Consider the following 18,197-nt stretch of genomic DNA (forward strand, 5'->3'; position numbering starts at 1 on the left):
AAGGTCGCTTGCCTCTATATGGCAGAGACAAACTCACTGAGTTACAACAAAAGTTTGATGAACTGGAGAGTCTCGGGGTCTTCCGTCGTCCAGAGGATGTGGATGTGGCGGTGGAGTATCTCAACCCTTCGTTCTTAGTGAGGAAACAGAGTGGCGGTTATCGTCTGGTGACTGCCTTCACGGACGTTGGCCGATATTCCAAACCCCAGCCCTCTCTGATGCCTGACGTTGACAGCACCATACGACAAATAGCCCAATGGAGACACCTGATAGCAACTGACCTATCTAATGCCTTCTACCAGATACCTCTAGCACACAAATCCATGAAGTACTGTGGCGTCGTCACCCCTTTTCGTGGAGTCCGTGTCTATACACGCTCAGCTATGGGCATGCCTGGATCGGAGACAGCTCTTGAAGAACTCATGTGTCGCGTGCTAGGAGATCTACTTCAAGCAGGTGCTGTGGCAAAGCTTGCTGATGATTTATACTGTGGCGGCAACTCCCCAGAAGAGCTGTTGAAAAACTGGTCTTCTGTTCTACATGCACTCGGGCGTTGCAATTTACGCCTTTCGGCAACTAAGACTGTCATTAACCCTCGCTCCACGACTGTATTGGGGTGGGTGTGGTCCCAGGGTAAGCTTCAGCCTAGTCCTCATCGAGTGTCTACATTAGCTGCTTGTGAGCCTCCGAAAACAGTGGGAGGCATGAAGTCCTTCATCGGTGCGGTCAAAGTAATGGCCCGTGTGATTCAACACTGCTCTGCTCTCCTTGCCCCTCTGGACGATGCCATAGCAGGAAAAGCATCACAGGAGAAGATCATATGGACTGACGAACTACACTGCAACTTCAATAAGGTGAAAGAGTCACTCTCCTCAAGCCGTTCAGTCACCCTGCTGCGTCAAGATGACCAGTTGTGGATTGTGATGGCGCTGTGAGGAGGCCTGGCGTAGCCGCTACCCTATATGTAATGCGCAACGACAAACTTGCTCTTGCTGGCTTCTTCAGCGCCAAATTGCGTAACCACCAGTTGACGTGGCTGCCCTGTGAAGTGGAGGCCCTTGCTATTGCAGCAGCTGTTAAACACTTTGGCCCGTATATCATCCAGTCATCACACAGAGCATGTGTCCTGACAGACAGCAAGCCATGCGTACAAGCTTATGAGAAGTTGTGCAGGGGTGAGTTCTCGGCGAGTCCCAGGGTATCTACATTCCTCTCTACGGCAAGCAGATTTCAAGTCTCGATCCGACACGTAGCGGGTGCTGCCATTCTCCCGTCTGATTTTGCAAGTCGCAACCCCCCTGACTGTACTGACATGGCATGCCAAGTGTGCGTTTTTGTGCAACACACACAGGCCTCAGTCGTGCGCCTACTGTCTAGTGATGACATCCTGGCTGGTCGTGCAAGGCTTCCGTTCACGAGCAGAACGGCTTGGAGATCCCTGCAGTCTGAGTGTCCGGATTTGCGTCGCACCCATGCACATCTTACTCAGGGAACACGGCCATCTAAGAAGCTTACCAACATCAAAGACGTCAAGAGGTATCTCAACATAGCATCCCTAGCCAGCGACGGTGTGCTCATTGTGAGACGTGACGAGCCCCTCTCCCCTTCACGTGAGTGCATTATCGTTCCTAGGCAGGTTTTGGACGGTCTTGTAACTGCTTTGCACTTGCAGCTTAGCCACCCCACAGCGAACCAGCTGAGAAAGATTGTAGGGAGATATTTTTTTGCCCTTGACCTTGACAAGGCTGTCAGCCGTGTCACTGATGGCTGTCATTTGTGTGCGGCTCTCCGTCATACACCCCAGACCATTGTGGAGCAGTCCTCATCCGACCCCCCGGCTGCTGTCGGCATCACCTTTGCCGCTGATGTCATGAAACGTGCACGCCAATTAGTGCTGGTAGTACGAGAGTGTGTGACATCCTTTACAGTGGCCATGCTTGTGGAGGATGAGTGTAGCCAGACTTTGCGGGATGGTCTCATCAGACTTTGTGTGGATCTACGCCCCCTAGATGGCCCTTTTGCCGTGATCCGGACAGACCCGGCCCCTGCCTTTAAGGCCCTGGTAGCTGACTCGCTTCTTTCTCAACACAGAATTTCATTAGAGCTAGGGCGAGCCAAGAACCCCAATAAAAACCCTGTTGCAGAAAAGGCTGTGCAGGAGTTGGAGGAGGAGCTACTCAGATAGCAGCCACGTGGTGGTCCAGTGTCAGCGAGGCTCCTAGCCATAGCAACTGCTTGCCTGAACTCCAGAATCCGTTCACGCGGCCTGTCCGCCCGTGAGATGTGGACACAGAGAGACCAGTTCACCTGTACTCAGTTGCCTCTGGCTGATGAGGAGCTTATACGCCTACAGCATGACAAGCGGGTACAGAATCACCCTCATAATGAGAAATCCAAAGCCCCTCGGGGGAAGACCTTAGTCCCCACTTCAATCAAGGTTGGTGATCTGGTCTACCTACATGTGGACCGCAACAAATCATGCAGCCGTGACCGATACCTCGTTGTTTCTATCGAGGGCCTCTGGTGTGGTCTGCGCAAATTTGCAGGTTCACAGCTTAGGGACCTCACCTATCGTGTCAAAACAAGTGACTGCTACAAAGTCCCAGCCACCTGTCCCCATGCCAGCCGTGTCCCCAGTTATGAGGACGTATCGGATGACGACGACATGATGGCTCCAACTATGCCCAACGTGGTATCCCCCCAGATCCCCCCTCCACCTGCCATCCCCCCCGAGATAGCATCAGTGCCCACTCCAATGGGTCAGCACCCTTACTCTATAGACCTATCCTGTGAGTTACAGGAGGCTTCAGATTCTACTCAAGCTGACCCTGACGTCGCGCCCCCCTCACCAAGGCGCTCCACCAGGCAGCGTCGCCAGCCCTCTCGTCTGAGTGGCTATGTCATGGACTTGTGATGGACTCTTTGCGTATCCCTTTTCATATACAGTTGCTTATTTCATTGCTTCTTGTATGTGTAATGCTACATTGTTCTTATGTGTATAGCTGGTGTAGATTTAAGACAGCTCGTTTTGAGTTCTGCCCATCTAACAGGTAGCTAGTTTGCCTGTATTGGTGGTCGTTTTCCATAATTGTGTGTAACAGTTTGAGTTAATGTGTGCTGTTGTGTGGTGATCTGTGGACATGCTCTCACACAGGTTAGCGATGGGAAGAAGAAAGGTGGTCACGCCAGTCTGCTGGCATATTATTGTTAACTGTATTGGCACATGCGCCGTGTGTCATCTTTCTCTCTCTGTATTATTCCTGCATGTCTCCGGTGCGGTCGCCCGGTTTGATCTGTGTTCAGTAAAGTACCAATCATACACTTACTCTCGGTTGTGAGTTATTCCTAACTACTGGCGCTGTTGAACCACAATTCAAAAGCAATGTCTGATTTTCATTAGTTCATTTTCAGAACATTTAATGTATTATTACTTTTGTCAGTTTCAAGTTATTTCATTGTTTTTTATCAGTTTAGATAGTTAAAGTGTTTGATAGTTTGTCTTGAAGATTCGAAATTAACTTAGGCTACATGGCTATCATATGACTGTGGCACAAAATCTATAGCTTAAATAAATTGAATGGTGGATTCACATGTAAATCAAAAGTCAAACCTTGTGGCAGTTCAACTCTTTTTGTTATAGTGTACTTTCCCACAGGCAAAGTTGGTTTATCATAGAACTGACAACTCCACACCGATGCCATTGTGCCATGCTTAACACTATGGAAACTACATTATTTGCGACAACATTAAACTTTACGGCCGTACGACCCAATCGGTTTGGTTGCTAGGTGTATTTACGAGCGTCTTCCCCTTGGTTACTGGGTAGCGGTTCAACATTACCATGAAGGTTCGACTAACTAAAAATACTTGCCTAGCGGTATTAGCGACTGTTCAATACAGATTCGTAATATGACCAACTGCATAACATCGGGATGTGATAGTGGTAAATTGCGTTTCTTCATTCAAAGCTTGATGTATGAGATTAATCAGATATCTCAATGTTTAGTTTGCTTGGAGAACATAGCTACAGATAGCATGTTCAGCTACCGATGAGCATGTGTTGTAATTGATCAATCTCGGAAAACAGTCAGCTAATGTTAGTTAGCTTTAGCCTTAATTAACCAAGCATGAAGACTGCCAGCTGCATGTACTGATATTTGTATTATTGCTTCTAGCTTGGTTGTACAGGAGTATCAACAGAAATCCTAGCTGATCTTTAGCAGCTAGCTATCATCTCCACAAAAGGATCAGCTTTAAGTTGATCTCAAAGCCAAAGAGCTAATTTCTCTCAGGCTAATATAGGTTCCCACTGATTTATAAAGTACATAACGGTGTTACTTGAAATAACTAATAATTATTAACGCTACCTGTTGATTGTCGGTGGCTAGCAAGCTACACAACGTATTATTTATAATGCAGGTTACCAAGTACCTGGTTATCTTAAACCAATCAATTCATATGTGCGAAACAACCAGCATTTTACGCTATTAAGGCGGTTAAGGTAGTATCCTAGATAGATAACGTATTGTTGTGGATCCTGATAGTCTAGTAAGCTACATTACCTGCGCATTGTTTGCAGGTACATCTACTCAATGTGCAGCTCTTTGGTTTCTCCTAAATACCATGTACTATCGATTTGTTTCAGTGTTCAGCGTCTAAAGAACATCTAAGAAAATTATTGAGATGGGTGATGTGTTAGGAAATGAAGCAGATATTCATGGGATGATCAATGAGGTACATACACACAAACCGCCGTTACACAGTAGTGTCGTCAAGAGGGCCTAACTGTCATGTTATTATACCTTTATAAATTCTTCATCTTAGATGTAGATCGCAAACGAAAGAAACTGCAGGCTGCATATTTAACTAACAGAAAAAATAACATTACAAATTATTATTTGTTGGATTTTATTTTTGTACAGTATCTAAACTTCGGTGAATTTGAAGAAACCGCAAAACAGTTTGAGAAGGAATGTAAGATCAAGGGGAAACCAATTCCCAAATCTCAAACCAATGCTGTTCAAGACTCCATAGCCCTGATCATTCAGGTAAGCCTTCTAAAATGACTGAGGTCATCTGTCAATAGTCTTTATATTCATCTGTGCCTGTACTTCCCTTGAATCATAATCACCATATAATATCCAAATCTCTTTATAGAAAGACCTTATGAGCTCATTCGATGACGGAGACTACAAGGTATTCTTTGAGCTCTGGAACGAACACATCCCTGGAGATGTTCGCGACAGTCACCCCACAGCTCAAAAGCTTGAGTTTTATCTGCACATCCATTTCACCATCTACCCTCTGAAGCACTGCCTTGGAAGACCAGTGAGTTGGCCATGTCATGCTGTGTCCTTTATTGTTTCTTTGTAGAAATGCTGAAATCTCTAATATGGGAAGACAGCAGTTACCATGCTCAGACATCTGATGACATTACAGTTGCCAGAGTCTAACCCTAACTGTCATGGGTTGGCTGAACTTGTTTTCCCCCCCCTTAAGACCGATTTTGTGGTTACTGCTGAAATGTGAAAAGATTTGCACAAAAGCAAGTTATAGCTAGTTGCTACCCAAAGTACTTGACAACCTTAAAACAGGATTTTGTCCCACAAATGTAATTTTATATCTCATAGATTCTTTCTTAGAGATTAGTTTTAGTAACTCCACAATTATCATCACCCAGTGTTCTGACCTTTTAAGGCCTGATCCAAGGCAATATTCTGGCTTCAATAGGTATTGAATGAGGTATGCTTAAGCAAAGCAGGCTAAAAGTATTAATCTTTGTTGTTACGGCAATGCGTACGCACAATCCCACGGTTTGTATATGGAGGGTTTCCGTCACAGTTATTAAAGTAAGTAAGTAAGTAAGCTTTATTTATAGAGCACATTTATATACAGCATAAACTGACCAAAGTGCTTTACAATGACACTAAAAGGCAAATAATACAGTATAACAATAATACAATAACAGGACACCCCACATAGGCAAGAACAGGGGGTTAACAGTTCAGGGGGAAAGGAAGGCCAGGGAGTAAAGGTGGGTTTTTAGCCTAGACTTGAAGGCAGAAATAGAGGGGGCGGATCTAATGTCCTGAGGGAGCTGGTTCCACAGTCGTGGAGCGGCGACAGCAAAGGCCCTGTCTCCTTTCTGATTGAGCCGTGAGCGTGGCACATGCAGAAACCCTTTGGTAGAGGATCTGAGGGACCTTTGGACTGAATGTGGCTGTACAAGGTCAGTGATGTAGGCTGGGGCCAGCCCATTGAGTGCCTTAAAAACAAATAATAAAACTTTAAACTGTATCCTAAAATGAATGGGGAGCCAGTGCAAGGAGGCCAGAATGGGTTAAAAGTTAAAAGACGTGCAGCTGCATTTTGGACCAGCTGTAGACGTCTGAGTGAGGAGTGGGGGAGGCCGAGGTAGAGGGAATTGCAATAATCCAGCCGTGATGTTATAAAGGCATGAATTACTATCTCCAGGTCTTTATGAGATAGGAAGGTTTTAAGGTGGGAAATCACTCTAAGTTGGTAAAAACTAGTTTTGACCACATTACTAATCTGTGGAGTCAAGGATGACACCCAGGTTTCTGGCGAAGGGTGTGACAAATGGAGTGAGGTAACCTAAATTATTTAGAGTAGTGCATCTTGCCTTGGGGGGGCTAAAAATGATGACTTCTGTCTTGTCACCATTTAACTGGAGGAAGTTGTTGGCCACCCAGTTTCTAATGTCTTCAAGACAGACCATGAGAGATTGGATGGAGTCCCTAGATTTTAATGGCAGGTAAAGCTGTGAATCATCTGCATAGAGGTGAAAAGAGATGTTATGCTTTCTTATAATGCACCCAGTGGGAGCATATACAGGCTGAATAGTATTGGACCCGGTATGGACCCCTGAGGGACCCCATAAGAGACAGGGGCAGATGATGAAGAAAACTGGCCTATAGAGACAGAGAAAGTCCTATGTTTAAGGTAAGAGCTAAACCAAAGTAATACAGTCTCCCTGATACCCACCTGCTGGTCCAGGCGGGTGAGGAGGATGTTGTGATCTACAGTGTCGAAAGCAGCACTAAGGTCAAGTAATATCAAGATGGCATTATCACCAGAATCCAAAGTGAGGAGCAGATCATTAGTTACTTTAAGCAGGGCAGTTTCTATGCTGTGAAGGGATCTAAAACCTGATTGAAAGGGTTCTAGTATGTGGTGGGTGGTCAGAAAGGGAGTCAACTGTGACAAAACAGCTTTCTCTAAAAGTTTAGAAAAAAAAGGAAGCTTAGAGATGGGGCGGTAATTTTAAGGCATTCAGCATCAAGGTTGTGTTTTTTAAGCAAGGGTTGGACAACCGCATGCTTAAAACATGTAGGGACAGTGCCGGATGTGAGGCATGAGTTTAGAATTACCTGAATAGAGGGGCCAACTGCATCAAAAACATCCTTTATGATAGAAGAGGGAATGGCATCATGGGGGGATGCAGTGCAGTACTAAATCCTGCAGTTCAATGAGAGAAATGGCCTGAAATCGGTTAAAAATAGCTGGTGCACCAGAATGATCTGGTGGAGTGGGTGATGGGGAGGGGGTAAACAATGATCTAATGTTCTCTATTTTATCGGTGAAAACTTAAGGAATTTCTCGCAGGTATCAGTAGATACATCAGCAACTGGGGAGTTAAGAGGGTTGATAAAAGAATTAATAGTGCTAAATAAAATGTTGGGTCTATTAGAGTGTTTGCTTATCAGACCAGAGAGGGTTTTTGACCTGGCTTTTTTTGCTGCTGCCTGGAAGGAAGCTAGTGCAGTTTTAAAAATTTCAAAGGAGACAGTGAGGTGATCCTTTTTCCATTTCCTTTCGGCTTTACGGCAGGCCTGTCTAAGAGAGCTGCTGGCCTCATCCAACCAACATTGAGATTTTTGCTTGGGGCGGCTATATGTGAGAGGAGCTACAGAGTCAAGTATGGAAGAGCAAGAAGAGTGGAAAAGGCTGACTAAATCATCCGGGCTAGAAGAGGATGATGCCGCTGTTGCAATGGTAGATGCAACAGTTTTACTATGAAAGCTATCAGAAAACTGGGCTGCAGTAAGAGAGTTTATGTGGCGAGAGTAACGACCTTGAGTTCTGGCAGTTCGCAATGGATTGGAGAGGGTAAAATCAAACAAAATAGGCTTATGGTCAGAGAAAGTGGCATCCTCAATCACCATATTATCTACAGAAAAGCCATAAGATAAAATAAGATCAAGTGTATGTCCCAAAATATGAGTAGCTTTATCTATATGTTGAGTAAGACCAAAGGCATCTATTACACCACGGAATTCTTTAACCATGGGTCTGTCTGGTAGGCAGACGTGGATATTAAAGTCACCAAATATGAGAAGACGATCGTGCAATGACACAAAATGGGAGAGAAACTCAGAGAACTCTGTTATAAAGTCTTTGTCAGGCTTAGGGGGCCTATAGATTAGTACACAAACCAGTGGGGACATAGTAGATTCTACAATTACGCATTGCAGTTCGAAAGTGGAGAAGCTCCCTACAGAGAGAGTCCTTAATTTAAGATTATCTTTGAAGACGAGAGCTACTCCGCCTCCTCTTCCAGCGCACCTCGGTGTGCTAATGAACGAGCAGTTAATAGGGCAAAGTTCGCCGAAGACAGAAGACTGGCCAACTCCAGCGCTGATCCAAGTCTCGGTTAAAAACAGGAAGTCCAGATTGTGATTAGAGAAGAAGTAATTTAAAACAAAAGTTTTGTTAGACACAGACCTGCAGTTGACCAGGGCAGCTTTTGCTGTGGAGTGAATCACAGTCTGGGGGTGACGGCAGAATTCCAGAGGGCGGATGTTCATTAAACACAATGAAGACAATGTACACCCATTTTCTTCATAACTCTGAAAGTCAGTCAAATCAACATAAAATCATGTGCACACATCCACCCACACAATGATGCTTATGTGGCTCGAGACGCACCTTAAATGGGTCAAAGTGTAAATCTCCCAGGTAAACCATCCCACGGAAGGTGCGCCTATGGCTGAATTCCAAATTCTCTTTCTGCGCAGCCTGTGGGTTTATTTTAGTCAGCAGCCATCTGAGTCACATCTGTGTTTAAAGTTAAATTAACACCAATGTGCTAAAAAAAGAAAAGGATGAATTCATATACCGACAATGTATTCAAACAAAGATCATGCACTTCTGCATTTTGTAGTTTGCAGCACCATTCACTGTTTTAACAAAGAATGAATGAATCATTCAGGCCATTGAACTACTATGTTTGCAAGTGCCTCAAATAACTTGGGTACTGGTGGAGTCTCGAGTAACTTAGGTACTGCTAAAATAGAATTGCTTTTCCATTATGAGTAAACAGTCAATTACTCTCATTTCACGATGAAAAACCTGCCAGTGCTGCACATTTGGGCTGTTGTAACTCTGCAGACCGTTTCCATGCACAAAAAGCTTTATAATACACGAAAGGAAAGGGGAAAACTGGAAGAGTACAATAGGCTTTAAAATACCTTTATGTCAAGCAAGTGATCACTTCCCTGATGTAGTTTGTGTTCGATGCTTCCGTATTCCTATTCAGCCCCTAGTGATTCAAACCATATGAAAATGCTGAGATGCCATCTCCACCAGTACATGTGATAAAGTTAGAATGTGTTGTGCAAAAAGTTTTCGGTATGCATGCTATTTCATGGTTGTCACTGTAGAAATGCTTAAAAAAACAAGGTCCATATAATGCATTAGAGTATTAAGACACACAACATTTAATTTTGCCTTTGGAATTCTGAAATTACTTTTTGTTGTCTGTATGAAAATGCAACACGTACATACACAATACAGCATATTACATGTATGTCTTTTTTATCCAGTAGGTGGCCCCACTACCCTTAGTGTTCATCCGCAAAGAATTAAAGTGAAGAAAGTTCATGGCCCAATGTGACTCAGAGGTTTCAGGCAGGCATTATGTATAATTATCAGTGGTAGTGAGCTATTTTTTATATTTGTTGGAGCAGGACAGAGGGGATTTTGATGAGAGGATTACACACTTCAGACACTTTCTGGAGACCAGGGGGTCAGCACTGAGTCAGACTACTGAGTTTCTGCCATTCTACGCCCTCCCTTTTGTACCCAATCCTGTGGTGCATCCGTCCTTCAAGAACCTTTTCCAGGTAGGCTCACCCTCAGAGCAGTCCAAACACTGTCATTAATGCCTTCACCCCATGGAAGTCATAGTGTCCGACCATGAGACCTGATGTCTAACTCTTGTTGTGCAGGATGCCTGGATGCCAGAGATGAAGCAGAGGCTTGAACAGTTTCTCTCTACACTGAAAGCTTCCAGCACTCCAAGATTGGTGACCTTATATGTATCCTTAATTTTACTTAAAGGGGATCACCTTGCATCACCTTTACTCTCCATACTACCAGTTTTTGCCTCAGTCCTATAAATGTTACCTCAGGCCCTCTAAATCCTAACCCTCTGACTAAAGCACTGATCCTACCTCATGAAAGAAGTGTGCTACGGAGACGAACAATGAGGTTTAAATAAATCGGAACGTAATAGCCTAAGATTCAAAGCAGACGGAAAAACATGCCATGTCCCTTCCCTTGAGCTGTGAGGGATACATTCAAGACCTTCATAAAAGCCTTTCCCACAAGGGACCAAAGGGATCATTAATATGCAGACAGTTAGCCCTTGCATTTGTGTGCAGTCATTCAGACACAGTGGCAAAGGCGAATCCACTTTCTTTTTCTTCCTTTCCTCATCAGTGACGTGTGTGGTTCAGGCCAAAACCTCATATGACTCTCACCCTGCAGTGACCCTGATGGTTTAAAGGCAGCCAAAAGGCAACTTGGATAGGTCTGATATCTAAACAATTACAGCTTTATGAGAAGTCTACTGTATAAGCTTTCCTTCCCAGCCTATTGTAGGAAAAGACTATCCCATGCCATCAAAGACCAAGATTACGATTATGTAATATTCTTCAGTCAGGTTTAAATCCCGACAACTGGTGTTGCTTTTCAATAGTTTTTTATGAATGTCACCAGTAAGGCCTTTATGTTATTGTGTCCTTTTGTTTGACCTGGGCCCATGTGAGTTGATACTGAGTATGGTATAAAATGATGTCTGCATATTACAATAACACAATAATGATATGAGACTACAATACTAAATCCTAAATAATTGCCTTTGACACAGCATTGTAGACATTGTTTGATATTAGGTATTCCTCTTGTGCCTTAGAATGATGTCTGAATGATCACGGGTATTATTTTCTAGTTATTTCTTTAACACTGTGGTCACAGAGGGATGTTATCCCTAGCAACAAAGGTAAGCAGCTCATCTTTTAAATTGAACTGAACTCCAGTAATTGCATAGTCACAGTTTGTGTCTGTTTTGTGCAGGCCTGTGGCCAGAGGGAAGGAGTGTCCCTGTAATGGCATCTGGCAGCTTTTCAGTCTGATGTGACACATTTGAATTCTTGGGTTGAGTTTGAATAATTTTGTGTACTTGAAAACCACAAGCCTCTAATGTTGAGGCTCTGCTCCAGTGTTATGCATCCTCCTATTCCCAGTGTTATGAAGTCCAGTGTAGTTATAAGGAGTTGTCTGTTTTTAATTGGTTACAGCAGAGTTCAAGCATAGCATTTGTTGAGTGATACCAGTTCATGTAAATAGGTTTAAAAAAAAAATAGCTTTTTTTTGTCTGCTAGAGTAAATGTAATGTCTGTATTTGTGTGTATGCAGATGCAGTAGAGCAACTGCACTTGCAGTTGGTAGAAACTGAGAGGAAGGCCTCCACCTACATCAAGAAGTTCCATAAAATGCAGGCCGACCACCATAACCTCATTGGTATTACGGCTGAACTGGTGGACTCTCTTGAAGCTACCGTCAGTGGAAAAATGGTACATTCAGCCCTTGCCAATCCTCGAATCACGCACCGTAACACACATACTCAAAGCCTTACAGAAATGTTATATCCGTGCAATCCTCAAACTCGCATTCACTCACACAAATGCATAGTCATGCTCAGTAACCCATGCACTGTTGGCTCATGGGAGTGTTGCTGTTGTTGCAGATCTCCCCTGAGTATCTGCAGGGTGTGTGCGTGCGCCTCTTCAGCAACCAGATGAGGCACAGCGTGGCACAGAGCATCGACTTCACCCGGCCTGGAACTGTGAGTGAGAAACACCCTTGCCCACATGTGCCCACGGCATCCTTTCAGGGACTCTTAGAAACAAACAAATGGCCCCCATAGAAATGTTCAGACTCTCACTGATACTGATGGATGATAAGATGATGATGATTTCTTTGTTTGCCAAGTCTTAAGACCTGCAGCACTAATATTTCCTTCGGAATCTTTTTCTTTAGTTTAAGTGTTCCGTTGGTTCTCTTGGTTGCTGTGTAGCATTCTTCTTTTATAGCTCTCCACAGAAGGTAGATATTAGAAATGTATGATGTGTGTATGATTTAGTTTATAACCCTCCTGTAGCTGCTTGTGTAATGATGATATACCTCCAACTGTCATTTTCTCTCACATGAGCCGTTCTTGTACCGTGTACCTATTTGATAGGAAGGAGGGTTATTGAAAAGGGCAATGACCAAGATGATTAAGATATCTGCCTTACACAAACCACCATGAGTGTTTGTGTGTTCCTCTCGAGGGGGATGACCATAATACAGAGCCTGTGGGCACATCCTGTTGTCTCCTTCTGTTTTTGGTTGTGTGTCTATATACCTTTATTCAACAGCTTCTTGTTGTGTATGTGTTTTTTTTTTTGTATGTGTGCGTGTGACTGTGACTGTCTGCCCTTGAAGGGATATTACTCTATGAGCCCATATGACAATGATGATGGATATGTAAGTCTCTTCATTCTTTTCCCTCTTGTCTTGCTCCACCCCCCCCCCATATCGCCTTGCCAGCCATGCCTCTGCCCTCCCCTCCGTTCCTCCTGTCTTCCTCTCTTACTTACTGCTCATCGATTCCCTCCCTTTTGTATTTCTCCTGAAACCCACCGCTGGCTCCAGTCCCTATTATATTGACTCTGTGTATGGCCTCCTCTTCTATGAGAATGCAGCTCTTTATCTGACAGGAATAGGGAATTATGTTGAATCCCTAGTGGTCTAACTGTAGTTAGTGTTCTTCTTTACCCCTGCATAGACTCTCATTTGCCATTGGTCTATGTCAGTCACCAAGATAGTGGGGTGCTTGACTTTACTTGAGCCTGGTTCCTAAAGCCCCCGCAGACTTGGAGAACGTCTCTCACCGGCCCCCCTCAGAGCTAGAGTTCGATTAGCACTAGAGTTGGGTTCATACGTCACTGATTTGGTCATGGAAAATAACACTGCTATATTCTGGCAGTTATACCACAGGTCAATTAGAGTGGTTACCATGGCACCGGCCTTTGTGTGTAGGCTGAGAATTTCCAGGATGTACCTGGACTTTCTTAATCTTCTTGAAGTAAAGTGATACTTTGCCTCACACAAGAGTGCCTGATTCAGTGAACAAACACACGATATTAGTCTTCCATATCCTTCCTCTATTGCGTCATTTTACCCATCATTAATCTCAAAGTTTGACGAAGACTTAGCTCCTCCAGTACATTTGTGAATGCACACGCCCTTTTCTGTCTGGGTGACGCAGGTCCTAAAGTTCCTCTATTGGTCCAAGGAAAGAGCTTCAGCTCCTTCATTCTTCATGCTCGAGATGCCTGGAGTGTCAGATCCGTGTAATGCCTGTGTGTTTCACAAAGGACAGGCCAAGTTCAAAAGGACCTCTGAACCACCGCTGATATGAATAATCTCCCACCCCTTTCATGAGGCGTGAGACATTTGCAACCTCCCTCACGCGGACCACCAAAGTTAAACATTCAAATGACCTCTGAGATATCGGCCCCTATGCCTTCATTAGTGGTTGTTTAGAGAAACCGGACCTAAAGCCTAGGTGCAATATGATAGCGATGGCAGAGAATCGCTTCGCTCACTAACCCCCCTCCCATACTTCCTGTTACCATAATAGGGACCCTCGTGCCCTCGCCACTCACTGCATGCGACAAAAAAAACCTGAATGTTTACTGAATGTGCGCCTGAAGGTACTGCATGTGACCAAAACTCTACTCCAGCATGTACAGCCGCGGAAAAAATTAAGAGACCACTTCAAAATTATCAGTTTCTCTGGTTTTACTATTTATTGGTATGTGTTAAAGTAAAATGTACATTTTAGTTTTATTCTATAACCTACTGGCAACATTCCTACCAAATTTCAAATAAAAATATTGTCATTTAGATCATTTATTTGCAGAAAAATGACAATTGGTCAAAATAGCAAAAAAGATGCAGTGTCTTCAGATCTCGAATAATGCAAAGAAAACAAGCTCATATCCATTTTTAAACTACACAATACTAATGCTTTAACTTAGGAAGACTTCAGAAATCAATATTTGGTGGAATAACCTTGATTTAAAATCACAACTTTCATGTGTCTTGGCATGCTCTCCACCAGTCTTTCACATTGCCGTTGGGTGACTTTATGCTACTCCTGGCGCAAGAATTCAAGCAGCTCGGCTTCTTTTCATGGCTTGTGACCATTCATCTTCCTCTTGATCACATTTCAGAGTTTTTTTTATGGGATTCAGGTCTCGAAATTGGGCTGGCCATGACAGGGTCCTGATCTGGTGATACTCCATCCACACCTTTACTGGCCTGGCTGTGTGGCATGGAGCATTGCCCTGCTGGAAAAAACACTTCTCAGAGTTGGGGAACATTGTCAGAGCAAAAGGAAGCAAGTTTTTCTTCCAGGACAACGTTGTACTTTGCCTGGCTGAGGTTTGTAAAAGACCATAAGGATTGAACCAAAGCCGACTGGAGGGTCTCCTAGTTCGTCTTCTCTGATGAGTCCAATTTTCAGCTTTGCCCAACACATGGTCGTCTGATGGTTAGACGGAGACCTGGAGAGGCCTACAAGCCACAGAGTCTTGCACCTACTGTGAAATTGGACTCATCAGAGAAGACGAACTAGGAGACCCTCCAGTCGGCTTTGGTTCAATCCTTATGGTCTTTTACAAACCTCAGCCAGGCAAAGTACAACGTTGTCCAGGAAGAAAAACTTGCTTCCTTTTGCTCTGACAATGTTCCCCAACTCTGAGAAGTGTTTTTTCCAGCAGGGCAATGCTCCATGCCACACAGCCAGGCCAGTAAAGGTGTGGATGGAGTATCACCAGATCAGGACCCTGTCATGGCCAGCCCAATTTCGAGACCTGAATCCCATAAAAAAAACTCTGAAATGTGATCAAGAGGAAGATGGATGGTCACAAGCCATGAAAAGAAGCCGAGCTGCTTGAATTCTTGCGCCAGGAGTAGCATAAAGTCACCCAACGGCAATGTGAAAGACTGGTGGAGAGCATGCCAAGACACATGAAAGTTGTGATTTTAAATCAAGGTTATTCCACCAAATATTGATTTCTGAAGTCTTCCTAAGTTAAAGCATTAGTATTGTGTAGTTTAAAAATGGATATGAGCTTGTTTTCTTTGCATTATTCGAGATCTGAAGACACTGCATCTTTTTTGCTATTTTGACCAATTGTCATTTTTCTGCAAATAAATGATCTAAATGACAATATTTTTATTTGAAATTTGGTAGGAATGTTGCCAGTAGGTTATAGAATAAAACTAAAATGTACATTTTACTTTAACACATACCAATAAATAGTAAAACCAGAGAAACTGATAATTTTGAAGTGGTCTCTTAATTTTTTCCGCGGCTGTATATGTCCCACTAGCATTACTAAAGCCTGACAAGTTACTGACGGTAGATTCTCAGTGGGGGCTCTGGGCATCGCAGGGAGAGGTCAGCTCAAGGGTCGGAGTAAAGCATTTCAGAGAAGGTGCTGCGCATTCTGATCCAGGATCAAGATTGGTTCGCCCATTGCTTTGTCCATAATGGATGGATATAAAACACTGATCAAATGAAGTAGCTAAACAAATAGATGAGTTGTAAGGAGGTTGATTAAAATCCAAGTACAGATTCAGATCCGTACCTCCTCTGAAATGATTTATGAATGCGGTCTGAGCTCTCATGTAGTTCTTTTTAGCCTTAAACAGGTGAGTGCGAGTCTGTGCTTGTATTCCTTGTAGCGTGTTTTTCTACTGTCAGTTTGTTCTGACAGTGTGACTAACAGAACAGGAACACAGCAGCCACTGTGAATAGCGCTGCCAGTCTCCCCTGAGCTTTTCAATGTTCATGAGTTTACAAAAATATCCTGTTTTTAACCAGGCTCTTTTTCCAGTTTTTATGAATACAAGAGGCATGTTCATTGGCATGGTCACGTTCACCAACAAAGCCAGCATTTACCGTGTTAAAAAATAGTCTAAACCTCCAACAAAACCGTGTTGACAGAATGACAGAGATGACGACAGGCGAATTGCTAACCAGTATGCTTCTCTTTTCCTCTCCCCCAGGCCTCGTCCATGCTGCGCGCCTCCATTGCACTCCCGTAAGTTCTCCACAAGTCTCCATTCACAGCCATCTGCTTCAACAGAAAACTGGGCCCTGTGGAGCTAGAAGACACCCTGTAGAACTAGTATTTCTACCTGCTTTACTCACTACTGAGCACTGAGTGCATGTAGAATCATGGCCTGAGATTTATGACTCGTAAATTATGAAGTGAAACTACCATCATATAATGAGCAAACATACCTGTAGAATGTTTTTTTCCCACTTTTCCTCTTGGCACATTGCTTGACTTTTCTTCCATAGAAGCTCAAGGGCTTTTTCTTTGTAACCTGATAAGTGTAATGCACCCTCTTAGGATGCTGATGTATAATTACATTCAGTTTTTATCATTGTGCCAGGACTTCCTTTTCTTGTTGATTCTTTTTATTTTTTAAAGTTAATTATGTCCTCTTGCATTGTTAGTGCATTGTGAGTGTATTTAGTCACGCGCATCATGAAATGCCTAGCGATAGGATCCCACCCCCACTGAACCGTTAGAAAGCTGGCGGGAATAGTGGTGTTTGCTGTGTCGAATGGGGCATCAAGTTTAGACCTCCCTAAGAATGACCCCCCCCCCCACCCCGCTGTTTTCTATTCAGAAGGCCCAAAGAAGTGCCCTTGCTGCCCTCACTGGACTATGAGAAGCTGAAGAGGGACCTGGCCAACGGGTCTGATCGGCTCCAGGGGCTCCTGTTGCAGGCTCTGCGCTGGGTGAGTAGTGGAGTCAGCCTTTAACACGGCCAGACCCAAAGCCCCAAGGTTTCAAATCGTGTTAGAAAGCCTGAGAAACACCAGTGCTCTGATGGTGGTGCCAGGCCCACCAAGTATGATTGATTCAGTACTTGTTAGTTTAGTTCAGACCACACCAGTAGTCTACTGTCATCCAGCATTGCAATTGTCCTATTACTTTGCTGGCAATAGTAATTGATGGAATATTTACCCTCAGTTTCCCAGTTTTTACTTTAGTCACCAATTGTGCTGTATTCAACGGCTTATGTCAATGTGTGTGTGTGTGTGTGTGTGTGTGTGTGTGTGTGTGTTTGTGCTGTGTGTGTGTGATGCTTGTTTGGACTTTTCAGAGGCTGACTCGATCTGTCCACGGTGAGCAGCGTGACACTGTCCTTCAGGCCTTCATCAGTAATGACCTCCTGGAGCGCGGCAGTAGCTCCAAAAAGGTACATAACCCTATAAAACCCTGCGCGGCTGGCAGAACCATGGCCACCTGCCAGACACATATTGACAGAGCAGATTCCCCACAGATACCCCAGTATCCCCACAGCCCTAACTCTATCCTGAACCCCTTTTCTGAGACAACCAAAAGAGCTGCATGTAGCTCTTGCCCTTTAACTTCTTTTCCCCCACACAAGTCACTGCGAGCCTTGGGAGTCTCTAAGCCTGGCTCAGACAGTGTATAGCTGTGCAGCTTTTTTCCTTATGGTCTGGAAACGTACCAGAAATGAAATGTCAACCATGCACACCTATATATATATCAACCACGATGGGACTAGCCATCCTGGCACCACAGAACAAATAGGTTCATTTCTTGAGGAGAATAAAAGGTTTCACTCTTTGCCGTCTCAGAACAGATACGGTCGCTCGTCCTCAGTAACTACAGATGTTTGGAGGTAAAAACGGGATTTACTGACTGAACCTTCTTTGTATTGGTGTTTATATCCCTTTGTATCAACACTCTTCACATTTAAGTCATTCTACACATGACCTGAAGCTGCAA

The 18,197-nt window shown here is 43.9% G+C and overlaps 1 protein-coding gene across 1 annotated transcript in view; it reads left to right on the forward strand.

Annotated features, from left to right (window-relative positions):
- The first annotated feature begins 3,889 nt into the window (after window positions 1-3,889).
- armc9 (armadillo repeat containing 9) overlaps window positions 3,890-18,197 on the forward strand; it is a 38,525-nt gene continuing 24,217 nt past the window's right edge. The window contains exons 1-13 of the mRNA XM_080832560.1: window positions 3,890-3,943; window positions 4,646-4,734; window positions 4,923-5,048; window positions 5,158-5,328; window positions 9,990-10,145; window positions 10,251-10,340; window positions 11,281-11,305; window positions 11,722-11,879; window positions 12,053-12,151; window positions 12,793-12,834; window positions 16,432-16,466; window positions 17,065-17,176; window positions 17,545-17,640. Of these exons, the coding sequence (XP_080688686.1) occupies window positions 4,684-4,734; window positions 4,923-5,048; window positions 5,158-5,328; window positions 9,990-10,145; window positions 10,251-10,340; window positions 11,281-11,305; window positions 11,722-11,879; window positions 12,053-12,151; window positions 12,793-12,834; window positions 16,432-16,466; window positions 17,065-17,176; window positions 17,545-17,640 (1,161 nt within the window). The 5' untranslated portion in view covers window positions 3,890-3,943; window positions 4,646-4,683. The remainder of the gene's footprint in view (window positions 3,944-4,645; window positions 4,735-4,922; window positions 5,049-5,157; window positions 5,329-9,989; window positions 10,146-10,250; window positions 10,341-11,280; window positions 11,306-11,721; window positions 11,880-12,052; window positions 12,152-12,792; window positions 12,835-16,431; window positions 16,467-17,064; window positions 17,177-17,544; window positions 17,641-18,197) is intronic.

Source organism: Sprattus sprattus (assembly GCF_963457725.1).
Source record: "Sprattus sprattus genome assembly, chromosome: 2".
In the NCBI taxonomy this organism is placed as follows: Eukaryota; Metazoa; Chordata; class Actinopteri; order Clupeiformes; family Clupeidae; genus Sprattus; species Sprattus sprattus.